We start from the raw sequence: 21,757 nt of genomic DNA on the forward strand, positions 1-21,757 counted from the left end.
TCGCCCGGTCAAGGGAGACTATTCTTGAGTCGACGTGTACTTCCGCGTTTGAAATCAAAACTTCAAGAAATGGGGAAGGTAATTAATAATTCCGTTATTTCTTCCAAACCCCTGTCACTTGCATCTCACTTTCACTGTATTCAAAAATCATGATATTTTTTTCGCAACAAAAAATTTGTCCGTACATTGTGGTGTCAATTCCTTTCCTCTGGAAAAAATATTTCCATATGTAGCATATCATGCATACTGGGGTCTAAAAACAGGTGTATACTTATACAGTATAGATATATAAGATAAAATTAAGATTTATTCCGTTTTCTTAGTATATTATATACAAGTTTTACTTCTGAAATATACATTGGGGTCTAAAAATCCAGGAGATTTATTCTGCAAAAAAACATTGTCTTGTGTCAACTGTCATGCGAATTTTTTCAAACATTGATCACTTAGTTCTGGCTTCCATAACTTATGTAATAAAATGAAATATATCGCCTTTTATTTTGACATTGTGCGAAACAGGTCTAGCAGTACTCTAAAACCTATTTCATTGAAATCTCTTTAGCTTATTGATTACTATGCTTCATATATTATGGTTTTATAATCATAATAATCTTTCTATAAGAGAAGACTGACTGATTTCTTGTATTAATTAATATCAGTTATAGTTTTATACTTACATTATAAGACAAGTAAAACTAAACAGTCATCAAATTTAGCACTGGCCTGTGTGGTCCAAGGCCAGTGAAAATGAGTTCAGGCCAGTGTAAATTTTAAGGGGAAAAATTTAGTTAAATATATAGTAGTTTAGAATATATTCAAAACTGGAATTCAGGCCGTAAATTCAAAATCTTTAAATTCAATGACTGCTAAATTCCTAAATCTGTCACATAAATCCAGCCGACCATTCCAGAGGTGTCCCAGGGAAGTTTTTCAGCATAAAAATAGAAATTTGAAACTTTAATTTGCAGCAAGAACTATTCTACTTTTATGCAATTTATATTTGCATGTTAAATATTCTAATATAAGTTTATATCAGATAGATTTTTCCCTAGACAGTTTAGTAATACCCAAGAACTGTGGGATACAAAAGACACTGATTGGATAATTATGTGTGACTTTTCTCTGTCAAATTAAGATTGTTTACACCCTGCTGCTTGCTGGGCGTCAACAACAACTGTCTGCATTAAAAGATCCCGCCTACATTTACCTAGCAGTTTTTCAATGTAGCCTGGCCAAGTCGGCAAAGTTTTTGAAGTCTTGATAAAAGACCACCCATAAATTTAATGATGATTGACACTTCTAGCACACTTAACGATCTCAGCCGCCTGTTCAATCACTTGTGTCCAGATCAGTTCATTTAGAAAGAGAGAGGTGTGAAATTAAATCTTGTCAACAAATGCTGATTTTAGGTCTAATCATCAACAAGGGACATCTCTTTAATTTCAGGGGATTTATGGCATGTTATGTACTTATATGATTAATGCAAATTTACTTACCAAAACCTAATTACCAAAAATGTCGGGCTCAAAAACACTTAACTCATCCATATTTTTAAGCAAAACAATTCCCTTGAACCACCCATTTTTTTTGGTGGGCATAATGTATGTAAAGTGTTCCATGACAATAAGATTGTGAAAAAATTATTATTTATATTTTTGATATTATAACCTAAACTTTGTTTACTTATTTGTAGAGGAATCTAATACACAAACAGGTTAGTTTTGGGCTTCAGATACCGGTGATTGGAAAATGTAAACCTCTGTTTAAAAGATTGAACTATCAATTTTTATTTGGCCATGCCCCATGTTATTCCTAATACATGTAGTTAGAAAATAAAAATTGAAGTCAATTGAATATCATAATATAATAAAATAGCAAACTAAGAGACTGAATGTAAACCTCCTGTAGTACAGTAATTATTGGTTGTTTTTTTTTTTAATCAAAGTTGGACTTGAGGTTTGAAAGTACAATCAATGTATATACTTCCCCTGATTCTGAAATTCCACTCCACCAGTTTTTGAAATATGTAAAAATTTATTTCTCCAAAAGATTCATTCTAGTACTGGTATCTAAAGGGAGCAACAATTCTTTGTAGTTTGAAATAGGACTGGTGTTTTCAAATACATGTAATGATTACTACATGTATATATGATATTATGAATTTAACATGAAATGGACTGTTTTCTCAGGTAATAAATTCAATGATTCCTATTTATAATCCCCTGCCAAAAACGCAAAATTTTTCCCTTTTAATGGGCATTACCACCCAAAAGTGAAAAGAAAACACTTGGTAATTTGTTGACCTGAACTTTCTTGCTTGAAAAAGATATATACAAAAAGAAAAAAACACAAAAACTAAGTTATAAGCAATAAATGTTGTACATGTTCTTTGTTGTTCTGGGGAAACTAGAATTTTTTTACTGTACACTTTACTACATGTAGATCCATTATGTAATAATGAAATGTATATTAAAAATGAATATTAATGATACAATGACGTCAGTTAAATGTTTGCCTACAATGTGGTATCTCCAAAACTACCAAAGCAGTGTTTCGAAATTAGCAGTAGTCCGATAGCCCCTGACTACTAAATTTCTCCTCGGGCTACCAACTTTCCACAGTAACAAGCCCGACCAGGCTACTTATTTTCAGAGGCAATATATAAAACAACTGTTTTTGAACAAATAAGTCGTGCTAGTGAAATGTCTTTTGGGCTAGTGAATATTTCCAATCTGGTAGTCCGACAAAGCCTAGTTTTGATTTAAATCTGAATTTCTTACACTGCCAAAGGGAATGGGAAGAATTTTCATACACTTATATGAGAGCATAATAGGAAGTCTCTTTCCAAGGCCCATAACTCTAACATGGATTTTGACAGCATTATGGCCCTTTTTTAAACTTATCAATCTTAATTATCCAGGCTCTTAGTTTTATTATCTAGCACTGAGAATAGTCGAGCACGCTGTATTACCCTGAAAGCTCTTGTTGTTATTTCACATTGTGCTTAAATTATCATTGTTTAATGATACAATGCTGAAATGGATAAATGGTTTATTACCCCTGTAGTAATTACCATATGCATGTACTTAATTAAATGATATGTGCATCTTGATTAATTTGTTTTTCAGGTACCAGTACATGTGTACATTTGTATAGAAATAATTATCAATTGAATACATGTATAAGGAGATTTCAGTACACAAATATAATTTTAGAATGTTCATTATCACTAAATGCATTTTATTTTATTACATGAAAAGTTCATGTCAATCACATGTAAAGTACATGTACAATTATGAATGTACATGTATACCAGTGTTGTGTAACATATTACTCATTGCAGGAAAAAGATTCTGGATCTGAAAATGGGGTATTTTTTAAGGAAATGGGTCATACATATGTTATTATATAACATAATTTTGCATGCCATTATATTCCTTATAGCTTTATTAAAACATTTTCACAGGGTTCATCAGCACATTTTGTAGACTGTTTGTAATCGCATTAGTGCTTTATATGTATAGTCAAAATATTGTTGGAATGAAAAATGCAAGTCTTAGGCCCCCCAAAAAAACAACAATAAACAGTTGTGTTGTTCGAGTAATAAGCTCTATAAGAATAGGTACGGGTAGGTCAGATTTCTTTTTTCATACCCGATTTTATTAAACCCCCAAAAACGAAGTTTGGGGGGGTATATAGGAGTCACCCGGTGGTCGGTCGGTTGGTCGGGCGGTCGGTCAGTCCAGACGTCCGTTGCATTTTCCTTGTCCGGAGCATAACTTGAAGACTAATGGTTGGAATTCAATATAACTACATACAATGGTCAAGCACATTGAGAGGAAGTGCAGTGCACAAGAACCATAACTCTATCTTGACTAATTACAGAGTTATTGCCCTTTGTTACTTTTCCTTGTCCGGGGCATAACTTTAAAACTACTGGTTGGAATTCAAAACAACTTCATACAATTGTCAAACACAATAAGGGGAAATGCAGTGCACAAGAACAATAACTCTATCTAAAGTAATTACAGAGTTATTGCCCTTTGTTGCTTTTCCATTGCTTTTTTTTTGTCCGGACCATAACTTTAAGACTAATAGTTTGAATTCAATATAACTACATACAATGGTCAAGCACATTGAGAGGAAGTGCAGTGCACAAGAACCATAACTCTATCTTGACTAATTACAGAGTTATTGCCCTTTGTTACTTTTCCTTGTCCGTGGCATAACTTGAAAACTACTGGTTGGAATTCAAAACAACTTCATACAATTGTCAAACACAATAAGGGGAAGTGCAGTGCACAAAAACCATAACTCTATCTAAAGTAATTACAGAGTAATTGCCCTTTGAAACTTTTTCATTGCTTTTTTTGTCCGGACCATTACTTGAAGACTAATGGTTTGAATTCAATATAACTACATACAATGGTCAAGCACATTGAGAGGAAGTGCAGTGCATAAGAACCATAACTCTATCTTGACTAATTACAGAGTTATTGCCCTTTGTTACTTTTCCTTGTCCGGAGCATAACTTAGTTTAAACAATATTTTATTTATAAGTATTACATTTACATGATAATTGACAAATAATAAATAGTACGGATTGAGTAGTAAGCTTGAAAGCTTTTTTAAAAACTCTTTCCGTAGAACTCTATCTTGACTAATTACAGAGTTATTGCCCTTTGTTACTTTTCCTTGTCCGGAGCATAACTTGAAAACAACTGGTTGGAATTCAAAACAACTTCATGCAATTGTCAAACACAAAAAGGGGAAGTGCAGTGCACAAGAACCATAACTCTATCTAAAGTAATTTAACAGAGTTATTGCCCTTTGTTACTTTTCCATTGATTTTTTTTGTCCGGACCATAACTTGAAGACTAATGGTTGAAATTCAATATAACTACATACAATGGTCAAGCACATTGAGAGGAAGTGCAGTGCATAAGAACCATAACTCTATCTTGACTAATTACAGAGTTATTGCCCTTTGTTACTTTTCCTTTTCCGGGGCATAACTTGAAAACTACTGGTTGGAATTCAAAACAACTTCATACAATTGTCAAACACAATAAGGGGAAGTGCAGTGCACAAGAACCATAACTCTATCTAAAGTAATTTAACAGAGTTATTGCCCTTTGTTACTTTTCCATTGCCTTTTTTGTCCAGACCATAACTTGAAGACTAATGGTTGGAATTCAATATAACTTCATACAATGGTCAAGCACACTGAGAGAAAGTGCAGTGCACAAAAACCATAACTCCATCTTGACTAATTACAGAGTTATTGCCCTTTGTTACTTTTCCTTGTCCAGAGCATAACTTGAAAACTACTGTTTGGAATTCAATACAACTTCATACAGTTGTCAAGGACATTAAAAGGAAGTGCAGTGCACAAGAGCCATAACTCCATTTTCACAAAATACAGAGTTACTGCCCTTTGATACTTTTCCTTGTCAGGAGCATAACTTAAAAGGTACTGGTTGGAATTCAAAACAACTTCATACAATGGTCAAGCACAATAAGAGGAAGTGCAGTGCACAAGAACTATAACTCTATCTTCAGTATTTATAGAGTTATTGCCCTTTGTTCCTTTTCTTTGTCTTTCTGGACTTATTACAGAGTAATTCAATTAAACTTCATCAATGGCCAACCACATTGAAAGGAAATGCAACATATAAGAACCACAACTATCTTTAATTGCCCACAACCATAACACTATATTTCAATTCTTTTACAAGGTATTCTGTTACTAGTAACATCCTCATTTCTGAAGCAGTCTTGTGGGGGTATTAATCACATTTAGTGATAGTTCTAGTTTTTGTGTGGTTTGGTCAACACAATTTCTTTTTAGCCTAATCATGATATGGTGCATGAGCTCATTAGTCATATTATGGTGCTTGAGACCATTATCATGTTTTGTTTGTTTGTTTGTTTGTTTCATTTTACGCCTTTTTCCAACAGTATTTCAGTCATATAGGCGGGTAGTTTCCTAGCCATCGTTCCTGGAGAGTTAAACCAGTACTAGACTACCTTCCTCCGCGCTAAACTACCAAAGCATCTCCCGGGGATCGAACCCACGCCAGAGAGGTACCTGGATTAGAAGTCATCGACTCTAACCCCTCGACCACGGAGGCGGTCGAGACCATTATCAATGTTTTGTAATATCACATTATCATATGTGAAAAGATGAAACCATGGCTAATTTTTCTCACATGATTGGGAAGAGATATTTGGAAAATTATTGCTAAAATTGCTAATTTAGGAAGTAAAAAAGCTGGTGTTAGTTGAAGTTCAGATTTTTTTGAAAAATGCATAATTTTAAGTGCATGAATTTCAATTTGGAAGAGAGGCCTTTTAAAGGCCTCTGTTATATAAGGTGAAAAATCACTGCATGATCATGTGTTGTACTATAATATTTCGGTGCATGTGACCATGATCATGTGTTGTACTATCATATTATGGTGCATGTGACCATGATCATGTGTTGTACTATCATATTATGGTGCATGTGACCATGATCATGTGTTGTACTATAATATTTCGGTGCATGTGACCATGATCATGTGTTTCATACAGTCATATTGCACCTCAGCCCTCAGGTAAACATTTTGATCACGCTATCAGCTGTATTATTGCTAAAAGTCTTGTTAAAATTACAACTTGTACTCATGACAAGTGAGATCACATCATGGACATGTTTTTCAGGTATTTATAATTTTCAGGTGTTTCATTCAGCTATACATGTACATCAGAATAATCAGAATATATTTTCCAGGTTAATAATGATTGTTTTTGTAAAGTTTATGTTTTATTTTAGTGTTATGACTGAGAAAAAATGTCTGTGGCTGAGAATTAATTACCGGTATGTGCCTGAGAATTAATTATGTGACTGAGAAATGATTAAGTGACTGAGAAATGATTATGTGACTGAGAAATGATTATGTGACAGAGAAATGATTATGTGATTGAGAATTAATTATGTGACTGAGAATTATGTGGCTGAGAATTAATTATGTGACTGAGAAATGATTATGTGGCTAAGAAATAATTATGTGACTGAGAAATGATTATGTGACAGAGAAATGATTATGTGACTGAGAAATGATTATGTGTCTGAGAAGTAATTATGTGACTGAGAATTAATTATGTGACTGAGAAATGATTATGTGATTGAGAATTAATTATGTGGCTGAGAATTAATTATGTGACTGAGAAATGTTTATGTGATTGAGGTACTGTCTTGTTTGCATTTACAATGCAGTGACCTAAGTCACAGTCTTGCATGTATTTTACTAATATAATGTAGTTACCACATGCCTTTCAGGAAACAGATTAGCCAATGTTATTGCTTTTCACAGAATTTGAATAATAATTGTCTTAACAGGATGGTCATATTGGCTTTGGCTACAGGAAAAAATGCATGTTGCAGTTACATCAGCAGCTTAATCATATAAGATTGGGAGATGGTATCTAAGGTGGTTAAATAATTGGTTTGGGGATAAGGATTATAGGTTCCGGTTAAGTTGTCAGATATAAAAATATTTAGTCTATGTGTTTTATCTAACTGTGTATCAATATTGTGAAAGAAAACTCATTTATTAGGTACAACTTTGAATTGGTGTTATGAAATAATATGAATTGGTGTCATAAAATAATTTGAATTGGTGTCATAAAAGAATATGAATTGATGTTATACAACAATGAACTGTTTATGATAATTGAATGTTCGTGGTTTTGTACCTTTTGTATGTTGTCTTGTGCAGGACAACATAATAATTATATCAGAATGGGTATCAAGTGTTTCAAGCTAGTGATCATGTTGTAGTTTTTAAATCCATTTAAGATCATTTTATCCCATACTTGCAATATATTAATAACACTTCTTTAGCAGGATCCATACATTGCTAAAATAAAATCTGCATTTTCTAAGTACATTAAGTATTTATATAATTTAGTAAACTGTATATGCAAAACATGAGAAAGCAAATGATAAAGACCTTTCTAATCTGTGTGAATTTGTCTGGAGAGGAGGGGGGAAGACCGACAAGTGAGTGACTAAAATGTATGGAAAATTGTGTGGACAATGAAAACTGATACTGTTTGACTTTCAGTGGAAAAAATGTGTGAGTGAAAATTGATAACACATCTGTGAATAGTGAAAATTAGTATCGTTTCAGTGAAAATTGATATCGTTTCAGTGGAAAACCATTGAGGAAAAGCCTGTAAAGATAGACAAATGGGATACTGCAGCCTTGAAAAATTCTCTAGATGATGGTGCTAAAAAGGTTTGCAGAGATCTGCCGAGGACGCGATTTTGCGCCATTGGCGCTAAAAAAATGAGAATGGCGCAGGAAAATCAGCAGCAAAGGGCCATGGGCGCGTCTAAAATCTGTGCCAGACTTATAAGAAAACAAAACTGTCTGCTGGGTTATTTAGTCATCCAGTCAAAATTGGTACCAACAGCAACATGTTACCCATGCTCCTGTAATTACGCATATTCTTTAGTTTATCCATTCCCCTATAGCTTTTGTCCATGTTATCTACTTACCGCATTTCTTCTCATAGTCATAATCCCTTTCCCACACAGATACTCATTTCTACTACCGTAAATTTAATCCAATAAAACAAACAAACAAATTATACAACTACTTAATATTTAAAATGATTATCGGTAACTGAAAAAAAAGTGTTGCTATTTTAAGAAATGCTGTAAGTTACAGTATAATCTGACAGGTGTTCAATTTGATCAACCCTAAGGTCACTCAAGTTCACGCAAGTTTTGGCTGATGAAGTGTAAAAAAAGATGTATATTTCATCATCAGAATGTTTGACAGGGTGATTAACCAATCAGAGAAACATTGTGCATGACTTTTTTCATGATCAAAAGGTCTGTCGGCAAATGTCTTTGATGTATGCTGTCTACACAGAGGCATACAAGGGGCAATAAAATTCGTTAATATACATTGGTAAGGGACATTTGGTGCAAAGTAGGAACAATTAAATGGATAATGCACAATATAAGACATTACAAGTAAGAACCAGCAATTATGTGAATAAATTTGCATATCAAATTTTTGAGCAGCCATTAAAAAAATATTTTCATTTTTGCCTGCAATTAATATTAGTTAGAAAGTTACCATGTAGGCATAATTTTTAATTATTGGTAAAGTACTGAATTATAAGTGAACCACTTGTCATAAAATATGATTTATGTTTTATTACCGGGGAAATTTAATTACATGTATCTACAAACTTTTTAACAGTTATTTTGGTCAATGTTTACTTATTTTCCCAAGGCCCATACTTTGGTAAAAATGGCCCATCATTTTCAGACCAAGTGGGCCCAGGGCCCAGTACTTTCAAATTCTTGGCAGATCTCTGGGTTTGGTGTTATTGTTATTTTGAATATTAATTGAAATTCATACATTCAGTAGATAAGTTTGTCTTGAAGTGAGAAATAGGATTCTCTTGTCCTTCGGGTCATTGATTCCAATAATTTATGTTTCATGTATGATGAAGGCATATCAAAAATATTTACCATGTGCTGTTTGTTTGATGAAAAAAATAATCAATGCAAACCATTGAATGAGGAATTTTATAATATACTTAACATCTGTATTCATAGGGAAAAGCATTTTGGCATGGTAATACAAATTCACATAATGAAGAGGTAAATTTTGTGCAATTCATTTCATATAGACCATTTGGTACTGTAGAGAATATATTTTAAAAGGTAAAAAGGGCTTGATGTTTATTTATAGCAACATGAATTATGGATAACATGACTACTGCAAAAATAGGTAAAGCTTCTCCTGTAATGCTCTTTTAAGGAATAACGTGTCGAATACTGTCAACATTTTCATAGCGACTTACTGAAATGAACAACTTCCTGTCATAAACGACCCTATCTTAAACTTTCAGACCTAAATTACTGTATAAAGACACCAAATTTAACTGGGTGCATGTCTGTTGGGACTAACAAAATAATTCTTGCATCCTGTCACAATTACATGGCTGAATTACGCATTTTCACAGTCAATTATATACAAAAAAAGAGCATTGTCAGGGCCAAAAAACACCCTTCTTTTTAGAGGCCGAATATAGGCTGCTTCCCCAACAAATCTAGCCTCTCTTTTTTCCCCAGTTTGGTCCTCAAAATTCCCCAGTCTTTTGAAATTTCCCATAGAATTTAGAACAAAATTGAATGATGGTGTTGAATTAAGGTCTTTTACTGCCTTATTCTGTTATAAGTATTTCCCAGAGCTTTTTGCTTTTCTATTTTAAAGAACTTGTTAAAAGTTTGTGTTAAATTTGAGACCCCTTTTCCCAAAGTACATTTGTATGCCAAAATCATGCATATTTTCCCGAGGTGACCCTTCCCCAAAAATGGTGTTTTGGCCCTGACTGTGTTTTTACACCATTATATCTCATCTCGGATGAACCTGTGGAAATTCGCATATGACAAGTTTGACTTTATAAATAAATGAGGAAGAAATGATGAAAAAAAAATATTTTTTCATTACTGATAATGTAACATAATATATGGAAATATTGAAAATGTGTTAGTTAACAAGTTGGACTTAAATGGTTTTAATCATGTGTCCACTTTCGAACCATACTCCCTTAAAACTACATTTACATTGTAAAATAGTAATTGACAATAATTATTTCACCAAGTTGGACAAAAAGGTTTAAAATATGCACCATTTTTGGCTCTCTTTCTTTAGGCTTTCTTTAGGGATTCTGTATTTCTCTATTTCATTGTCACATCCGTGTTATTTGTGCCGTGTGGCGGCTGTAAAAAGTCTCCCCGTACATTTTATCAATGATGTTATATTTGTGATCCTTGAAGATCGTTCAGCACGACATTATTGTTGTGTATACATGTTATGTGGTACTTTTAGTTTCTTCTATTTGGCCTATTTCAACTTTGGTGGTTCCAGTATTCCTACTTGAATAATGTATAATCACCCTTAGGTTATGTTGCCTGCTTTTTAAATTTGTCTTTTGAAGTCTTATCTGTGATATGCAGGCTTCATAACCTCAGATCCCCTTTCAAAATTCCATTTTATTTAGTTCCGCCCATTGTTTTCTCGTTTAGGGCACAAACATTCTTTTACTTGGGGACCATACGCCGCTTTTCACTACTGTGTCACATTGAAGGTTCCATGATAACCGCCGTATGAACACATCTGCGGATGTTTCTAAATTCAAAATTTTACCATTTTTGTGTTAAATGTTGAATTCTGCTTAAGCCGGTGCTAGGGGGCGTGGACGGTAACTTTCTATTACCGTCCATGAATAGTAGGCTCAATCAAACCGAGCCTGCAACATTTTCAATGTTGTCGTGTTGGGCTTTCTTTAGGGATCCTGTATTTCTCTATTTCAGTGAAAAGGACAAACAAAATTGAATTCCTTTTCAGTTTGATATAAACACAATGCCTTGTGATATGCTGCTAAAAAGCTGTTTCCCATTATTGTTTGTTGATATTGAATTACCTAATAGCTAATATCAACAAGGAAATATGCCAGACAGTGTGCTGTTCCTGATATAGGGGAATTTAATATAACATGTACATATATGTATCTTGTAATGCCAAGACTTAAGGTTTCTGTTTTCTGAGATGGATGAATCATGGGAATTTTATTTTTATATAGAAATATTATAATTTCCATTTAAATGTACAGGTATATATAATCCTTGAATGTTGATGGCATTGTATTCTTAGATTCATTGCCTTTTTGTGAACAGTTGAGTTGGATTTCAACTTTTCTTGTAGGAAAAAATATATAACAAACATTTAATTAAAATGAAATTAAGTCAGTAGAATTTAGTATGCAATTATTTTGCTCGGAGATTTTTAGCTACAATATTCTAAAAATAACAGGGCTATCTTATTCACCCTGGTATCTGAAATGATGTTTGTAGTTTTTATGTGCATCTTTCTATCCTATTAACCACCAAAGTAAAGTTTATAATAAAATCCTGGCTATGGTTTTGTATGCAAGTTTGAGAAAATATTCATTTGAAATTTAACGCATACCTTTCCAGTCATAATTGTGGGTCTCTTTACCAGTGACTCATAACTCCTACATTGATTCACTGAATTATTGAAATAAGAAGATGTCTGCATGGCACTTGTTCAAAAAGAATTAAACACTGAGAATAGCTGAGGTTAACTATATAAAGGGCCTCTGTATATAGCAAAAAATAATTCATTTGTTTCAATATAATTATTGTACATTTGGAAATTGTATTTCTGCAACAAATGTTTTACTTGCTAATAGAGATACCCAGGAACTTGGCAAATGTTAATTTTTCCAGTCTCAATCCCAAACAAACTTTTACAGCTTCGTAAATATATTGATAATAAGTGTAAAATATTGAATTATAGGGCACTGAGAAGCTAAAAAAGTATAAGTTTGTTTTTACCCCAAGATTAGATGGGGAAAAACTCACATTTGCCAAGTTCTGGGTAACATCTATTAAAAAATAGCAACTAATTAATTTTGACAATGTTACAATTGATAATGTGACCATAAAATAATTACAGGTGATGTTGGACAAGTTTGGCTTCAAGGAGAGTCACTCATTGATGGATGGTCGACTGTTTATATGTACGATAGCTGTAGGGTTTGCAATGTTTGCCCTGATATGGGACTACTTCAACCCATTCCCAGAATCACGACCAGTACTAATAGTGTGTGTCTTATCGTATCCTTTTGAGCTTGACTATATGAAGTATATGGAGAGCTGTCCTACTCACCCTGGCGTCGGCGTTCGCGTCCAGATTTCAGATTAAATTTTTGGTGCAGTAAAATATTTTTCACTATTACTTTTTCATTTCTTAAGGTATCAACTTAAAACTTCAAATATATGTTCCTTATCATCAACTGCATCTTATGTGACAAAGATTATAACTCTACTACCAATATTTTCAGATTTATCCCCCCTTGAACTTAGAATTTTCCTTAAAAAATACTATTTTTTACTGTTACTTCTTTATTTCTTAAGGGATCAACTTCATACTTCAAATATATATTCCTTATCATCAACAACATCTTATGTGACAAGGTTCATAACTCTAGCACCAATATTTTCAGATTTATCTCCCCTTGAACTTAGAATTTTCCTTAAAAAATATTATTTTTTACTGTTACTTCTTTATTTCTTAAGGGATCAACTTCATACTTCAAATATATATTCCTTATCATCAACCACATCTTATGTGACAAAGTTCATAACTCTAGTACCAATATTTTCAGATTTATCTCCCCTTGAACTTAGAATTTTCCTTAAAAAATACTATTTTTTACTGTTACTTCTTTATTTCTTAAGGGATCAACTTCATACTTCAAATATATATTCCTTATCATCAACCACATCTTATGTGACAAGGTTCATAACTCTAGCACCAATATTTTCAGATTTATCTCCCCTTGAACTTAGAATTTTCCTTAAAAATACTATTTTTTACTGTTATTTCTTAAGGGATCAACTTCATACTTCAAATATATGTTCCATATCATTAACCACATCTTATGTGCCAAGGTTCATAACTCTAGCACCACTATTTTCAGATTTATTTCCCGTTGAACTTAAAATTTTCCTTATAAATATTATTTTTTACTGTTACTTACAATGTTTTTATTTCTTCTTAAGAGATCAACTTCATACTTCAAATATATGTTCCTTATCATCAACCTCATCTTATGTGACAAGGTTCATAGCTCTAGCACCAATATTTTCAGATTTATCTCCCCTTGAACTTAGAATTTTCCGTAAAAAATATTTTTACTGTTACTTATTTATTTCTGAAGGGATCACCTTCATACTTTAAATATAATTATGTTCCTTATCATTAACCACATGTTGTGTGACAAGGTTCATAACTCTAGCACCAATATTGCAAGAATAATCTCCCCATAAATTTAGATTTTTTTACTTATAAAATGTTATTTTTGCTATAACTTCATTAGTTTTAAAGGTATCTACCTCAAACTTCAAATACTTATTCCTGATCATCAATTACATCTTATATCACGAGGTTCATAACTCTTGAAGCAATATTTTCAGATTTATCTTTCTTTGAACTTAGGATTTTCTTTAAGAAATATTATAACTTTTTTACTTTTTAAGGTATCTACTTCAAACTTCAATTACATATTTCTTATCAATACAAACATGTTTTGTGACAAGGTTCATAACTCTAGCTTGACTATTTCCAGAATTATTTCCCCTTGAACTTGGAATTTATGTAAACAAATGTTATTTTTTTACTTTAACTTAAGACATAATTATACATAATTGATTTTTATCCCCCGCCGAAAATTTTCGGCGGAGGATATAGTAATAGTCTCCGTCCGTCCGACCTTCCGTCCGTCCGTCCTTCCGTCCGAAATTTTTGTCCGGAGCATATCTCTAAAAGTATTTGAGTTATCAACTTGAAACTTCATAGGTAGATAGACCTCATTGAGGAGGAGTGCAGTGCACAAGAATGATAACTCTACCATGCAGGATTTTTGAGTTATTGCCCTTTGTTATTTTTCAAAATTGATTTTTGTCCAGAGCATAACTCCAAAAGCCTATGAGATATTAACATGAAACTTCATAGGTGCATAGATCTCACTCAGGAGGTGTGCAGTGCACAAGAATGATAACTCTTCCTTTCATAATTTTTGAGTTATTGCCCTTTGTTATTTTTCATACCTAATTTTTCACCTGAGTGGAGCATAACTCAAAAAGTGTTTGAGATATCAACATGAAATGTCATAGAAGGATAGATCTTATTGAGGAGAAATGTTGTGCGCAAGAATGATAACTCTTCCCTATACAATTTTTGAGTTATTGCCCTTTGTTGTTTTTTTTTCATGCTATTTTGTCCAGAGCTTATCTGAAAAAGTATTTGAGGTATCATCTTGAAACTTCATAGGTGGATGGATCTCATTGAGGAGGAGTGCAGTGCTAAAGAATGATAACTCTGCCCTGCATTATTTTTGAGTTATTGCCCTTTGTTATTTTTCAAAATTAATTTTTGTCCAGAGCATAACTCAAAAAGCCTTTGAGATATCAAAATGAAACTTCACAGGTGCATAGATCTCACTCAGGAGGTGTGCACTGCACATGAATGATAACTGTACCTTTTATAATTTTTGAGTTATTGCCCTTTGTTATTTTTCATACTTAATTTTTCAATTCATTTTTTTTTCAAAAAGTATTTGAGGTATCAACTTGAAACTTCATAGGTGGATAGATTTTACTGAGGAGGGATGCAGCACACAAGGATGATAACCTACCCTACATTATTTTTCAGTTATTGCCCTTTGCTATTTTCAGCCATCAGTATTCACATAGGTTTCAAATCTGTAATCACTATAGCCATCAGTTTTCATTACCAAAAGACCTCTTAAAATGGAATTATTCTGCTCTACTACATATACATTCTTCCAATGAGCAAACACATTTTGGCGGGGGATGGCCATGTTGACATGGCTCTTGTTCTTTCATAGTTTTGTCTTCCTTATTGCGTCCAGTATTTTATTAGTCAAGCTTCACTGTCTCCTGTGACAGCTTTTGTCATTAGTATAATGAAACCAGGCCTTTTATAGTTGTTATCTGAAACTCGGTAAATATATGTTTTTCCAAGCTAATCCGGAGGTACAAACAAATTTTTACAGTTTAAGCTTCACAGTGCACTATCGTTGATGATAAATTTTTGAAACTGCACAATTATCTTCGAAGCTGTACCTGTAAAAGTTTGAATGTATCCCAGATTAGCTGGGAACACCCAACATTCTTTTAATTATGAAGTAAGTCTATTGTAACACAGCTAAAATGGTAATTTAAGCCATAATTATTAAAACTTATTAAGTAATTCAGGTGAAATATGATAAATCTGGCTCAGAAATTTCTATTTATATATGTGAGAAATTGTATCAAATGTATTAAATTGTATTTAATTAAGGTATACTTTATTGCTCACACCATTTTACAATTTGCTGAATTTATTTATGTGACCATGCAGTCTGACCTGCATTTATACGGTTGGCTGACTAATACAGTGGACAGTAGCAGGACTAGTCAATTAAAGAAATTCAGCAGGTTATGGGTTTACATAATAAAACTTTATTATTTCCTGGTAACCACTAATGCTCAAGTTACTAGTAAATTAGGTATGCAATTTTCCTGTTCTGTATTTCCCTTAACACAAATGCAGATATTTTTTCCTAATGGGTGTGTTGACAGTGTACACAACATACAAGGAGAAAGGGATATTCCTGGTGGCGTTGGATAAAGACAGGGCAGGTGTGGATCCTGATAACAGATGGGAACTTTCATCTGTACTGAAAAAGTAAGTTCATAATAACCCTTAGTATAGGGAAACTTAAAATTAAGTTCCTTCTTCTGACTTGATATTTGTTTAAATTAGGTGTTTACAGAAAAGTTAACTAAAATTATCTTTTGGTCAATTAATTGGCAAATACTTGTTTGTGTTTTAAATTAGAGTTTGTTATGATCAAAACATAGAGGAGTCTTCCATTGTACACAAGAAAACAACCATAATTTAACTATAAATACATGTATTATAAATAAAAACATCTGTAAATCAGTTATTTCCAGTTTCAGGTAATTCACTGACTCATTGACTGAATCCTTTCACCATGTGATTGTACAATTATTTTCTATAGTTCTTGTTTAGCTTGTTTTCATGTGCAAAAAGTATCTGTACTAGTATTTTTCGTGCATAAAAAACCTCTACTAGTATTTTTCGTGCATAAAGAACCTCTACTAGTATTTTTCGTGCATATAAAAAACCTCTACTAGTATTTTTCGTGCATAAAAAACCTCTACTAGTATTTTTCGTGCATAAAGAACCTCTACTAGTATTTTTCGTGCATAAAGAACCTCTACTAGTATTTTTCGTGCATAAAAAACCTCTACTAGTATTTTTCGTGCATAAAGAACCTCTACTAGTATTTTTCGTGCATAAAAAACCTCTACTAGTATTTTTTTCGTGCATAAAGAACCTCTACTAGTATTTTTTGTGCATAAAAAACCTCTACTAGTATTTTTCGTGCATAAAGAACCTCTACTAGTATTTTTTGTGCATAAAGAACCTCTACTAGTATTTTTCGTGCATAAAGAACCTCTACTAGTATTTTTCGTGCATAAAGAACCTCTACTAGTATTTTTCGTGCATAAAGAACCTCTACTAGTATATTTCGTGCATAAAGAACCTCTACTAGTATTTTTCGTGCATAAAGAACCTCTACTAGTATTTTTTCGTGCATAAAGAACCTCTTCTAGTATTTTTCGTGCATAAAGAACCTCTACTAGTATTTTTCGTGCATAAAAAATCTCTACTAGTATTTTTCGTGCATAAAGAACCTCTACTAGTATTTTTTCGTGCATAAAAAACCTCTACTAGTATTTTTCGTGCATAAAGAACCTCTACTAGTATTTTTCGTGCATAAAAAACCTCTACTAGTATTTTTCGTGCATAAAGAACCTCTACTAGTATTTTTCGTGCATAAAGAACCTCTACTAGTATTTTTTCGTGCATAAAAAACCTCTACTAGTATTTTTCGTGCATAAAGAACCTCTACTAGTATTTTTCGTGCATAAAAAACCTCTACTAGTATTTTCGTGCATAAAGAACCTCTACTAGTATTTTTTGTGCATAAAAAAACCTCTACTAGTATTTTTCGTGCATAAAGAACCTCTACTAGTATTTTTTTGTGCATAAAGAACCTCTACTAGTATTTTTCGTGCATAAAGAACCTCTACTAGTATTTTTCGTGCATAAAAGAACCTCTACTAGTATTTTTTCGTGCATAAAGAACCTCTACTAGTAATATTTCGTGCATAAAGAACCTCTACTAGTATTTTTTCGTGCATAAAGAACCTCTACTAGTATTTTTCGTGCATAAAGAACCTCTTCTAGTATTTTTCGTGCATAAAGAACCTCTACTAGTATTTTTCGTGCATAAAAAATCTCTACTAGTATTTTTCGTGCATAAAGAACCTCTACTAGTATTTTTCGTGCATAAAAAACCTCTACTAGTATTTTTCGTGCATAAAGAACCTCTACTAGTATTTTTCGTGCATAAAAAACCTCTACTAGTATTTTTCGTGCATAAAGAACCTCTACTAGTATTTTTCGTGCATAAAGAACCTCTACTAGTATTTTTCGTGCATTTCGAAATCTATCTGCGAGCTGAAATAATGCACTGAAGGTCTTTCTGCACCAGTAAAGCTGGAAAGTCGGCATATGACCCTTACAGTGTTGGTGCGATGTATGAGATCATGTATAATTCTGTAGATTTTTCTTCCTTAGATATGATGACAAGTACACTCTCAGCATGAACTTTATAGATGGCAGCACTAGAAAATCTCGTAGCGGTAAAATCACAAAATCCGTCGCAGAATTTTTTGACGAGAACGGTACATTGTGTGTAGACAGATACGAACCAGAAGTACGAATGTTACAGAATAGAATAGCCACAGACAAGAAGGAGTGACTTCATGTAAAGCATGTTTAAGACGCATTGAAATATAATATCAAAATTGTGTTCAGGTCCTTTTATATTAGTCATGGACCTTTTGTCAGATTGAAGTTTTAATATAGAGAAATGCCAATTTTGAGTGAAACTTAAAGGCATATGATGATATGGAGCCAAGTTAATTTTGCAAGTCCAAGTGAAAAAATCAAAGTATAGACGTAACGTAATTGTATATCTGCCATCATGGCAGCCATGGAATAGACTTGGTTCATGTAATTGTTGACATCTACTACTCAAATTTTGGGAAGTTATATATATAAGGACCAAAATAATACACAATGTCATTTCATACAGCTGAAGTTTTAATGATATGTTTGATAAAATATTTTAAATGTGAATAGGAGTTGAATCCTGAGAAAATGAGTTTGAAATATTTTTTTTATCATGACTAAGTGTACCTTAGAAATAGGGTTGATATTGATTTCATTAAACATAGATATTCTTTTATTTATTTTAAAGGCCCATTTTGCCTCAGAAATGCATCACTTTTATTTTTCAAAAACGATTTATTTTTGGTATCTTGTTACAGTTTTCTTTACCACATATCTTTTATCTTTAGCTGACTGTTGGCTATTTGTATATTTAAAGTGAATAAATATTTTGTATGGAAGTCAAAATACTACTTTGTTTGCATTTTGCTAACTTTACAACTGCATGTTCAGCGCTACTTCCATGTTCATTTGTAAAACATCTATCATACTTTATAGATCTATTAATAAAACATTATAAAGCACATGTTTGATATTTTTAAAGAATTTGAATTTTTTATGAATTTCTGAGTCATAATGTGCCTTTAACTATTGATGGAAGTTTAGATTATCAAAATGAACGAGAGATATACCATGTCACGGTGATTATTATAGACTCTTTATCGCATGCTTTGCAGTGGAAAGGGAATTTATATTTGATAATTTTCACAGTGAAAATATATTTCATAATTTTCACTGTAGCTGGACTATATTTGAATCCGGATGAAAATAATATTTCATAACTAAATGGAATTTTTAACCGGAATAAATTTCGTCGTATGATAATTATGTTTCCATAGGAGAAGCAAGTAATGACTGCATACATTTGTTTTAAAAATGTAACAAAATTCAAGAAATTTTACTGAACTAAATTTCATTATTGGTATGGTGATGTCATGATGTGATGACATCATTAAGAAGAACGCATGATATCATGTGGCAAAACAAGTAAAAATAACTTAAATCACTAGAAAAAAGCATGAAATAAAAAGAAAATTTTGTTTGTTTTTCATTTCAGATTGATATACATTTCACTTGTGAACACCAGCTATTATATTTTCACTCATGGCTATGCCACTCATGAAAATATTGCATCTGGTGTCCACTGAGTGAAATATATTTCGATCTTTCATGCAAATCTAACAAACATTCTCTATATCTCACTGTTCCATTGATTTAAATAAAATCTAAGTTCTTGTTTTTGTTGTTTATGTAAAATGTACATGTATGTTTGTTTGGTAGTGGTCTATTTGTTTTGTATTAGTTGTATAATGTTCGTGTCATACACTGGTAGCTTTATTCTATGATTTCTTTAAAATTATTAAAATCTGGTATGAAGATATAAAAGTTTTTGTCTCCATTATTCATGCTATACTTTGTAGTACATTCTGCTATGTAAACATTCAAATGTGTGGTCCAATGTCCATTTAGGTTAGCAGATAATCAAAATTATCAAACCAAGAATCATCACTGATGACACTAGGCAGAATAAAATCAAGAAAAAAAACAACACAAAAATAACATTAACATGTAATTGTGTTAACCTTATTAAAGATATACCATGCTCATCCTTGAGAAATATTGTGATCTCAGAAATTTATTAAAATCTATGAAATTCTTACTGAATATGTCTTATTTGGATAAAAAAAATGAATAAACTATATATGGGAAGCTGCCTGCCCTATTACAGGTCAACTACTTTGTGTCAAAACAAGTTTGTTTCATATTTACCAAGAGACTGTGAACCAATTCTCAATATTTTCTAATAACAAATTTGAGCATAGTATATATCTTTAACACTGCACGTTTTAGAAATTTGTAATATAATTGTTTGTTTTTTTAAATTAGCATACATTTTATACAAAATCATTAGTGTTAGATCCATCCATGACAACAGTAGATAAATTGATGACTTTGAACCCTTTATTGTTAATGTTGTTTTTATTGGCCGGGTTGCACATGTGTTAAATTTTCGACATTAATGGTCAATGGTAAACAATTTTTGTAACATCACAGCCTCATGATATTTGGTATACAAATGCAACCTGGCCTTTTCTGTCTTAAAATTTGACCCTATTTTTGTTGCCTTGATTTACAAGAAATGATATTGAAAAAAGAAACTTAATGGAAGCTCTTAATGTTATAGACAAAGCCAATAGATAGCTCTATGACAAAACAAAACATTGACAATTGTTGCCATTATAAATTCTACCTTTTCATTTTCTTTATTTTTATACCCCCATCACAAAATGTGGGGGGGGGGGGGGGGCTATAATGGATTCGCTTTGTTGCGTCCGTCTGTCGGTCCGTCCGACCGTCTCCATTTTCGTGTCCACTCTACAACTCCTATAACAATTGAAGGATTTTCTTCAATTTTTGCTCAAATGTTTACCTCAACAAGGGGATGTGCAGAACCCATGTTGCCCATGTGTCAGCTTAAGGTCAAGGTCACAATTGAAGGTCAAATATCAAACAATCAAATATTACACAATATGTCGTGTCCGCTCTGTAAGTCCTACACTAATTGAAAGATTTTCTTTAAACTTGGCTCAAATGTTCACCTCAACAAGGGGATGTGCAGGACCCATGTTACCCATGTGTCAGCTCAAGGTCAAGGTCACAATTGAAGGTCAAATATCAAACAAGCAAATATTACACAGTATGTCGTGTCCGCTCTGTAAGTCCTACACTATTTGAAGAATTTTCTTCAATCTTGGCTCAAATGTTTACCTCAGCAAGGTAATGTGCAGAACCCATGTCAACCTTTTGCCAGCTTAAGGTCAAGGTCACACTTGAAGGTCAAAAATTGACTTTAACATTTATTATGTCTCCCCCACCTCGGGGGGAGACATATTGTTTTTGCCCTGTCCGTCCGTCAGTCCGTCCGTCCGTCAGTCCGTCCGTCCATTCTTCGTTTCCGGACGATAACTAGAGTTCCTTTTGAC

The 21,757-nt window shown here is 32.7% G+C and overlaps 1 protein-coding gene across 1 annotated transcript; it reads left to right on the top strand.

Annotated features, from left to right (window-relative positions):
- The first annotated feature begins 22 nt into the window (after positions 1-22).
- LOC132749544 (signal peptidase complex subunit 2-like) lies at positions 23-19,872 on the top strand. Its single transcript, XM_060739353.1, has 5 exons — positions 23-78; positions 8,199-8,285; positions 12,555-12,715; positions 16,218-16,352; positions 18,339-19,872. Exons 1-5 carry the CDS (start codon positions 70-72, stop codon positions 18,520-18,522), a joined length of 576 nt encoding a protein of 191 aa, XP_060595336.1. The 5' UTR covers positions 23-69; the 3' UTR covers positions 18,523-19,872.
- Positions 19,873-21,757: the final 1,885 nt, after the last annotated feature.

The sequence above is a fragment of the Ruditapes philippinarum genome, unplaced genomic scaffold (assembly GCF_026571515.1).
Source record: "Ruditapes philippinarum isolate M1 unplaced genomic scaffold, ASM2657151v2 ctg685_1_1_1_1, whole genome shotgun sequence".
Classification (NCBI taxonomy): Eukaryota; Metazoa; Mollusca; class Bivalvia; order Venerida; family Veneridae; genus Ruditapes; species Ruditapes philippinarum.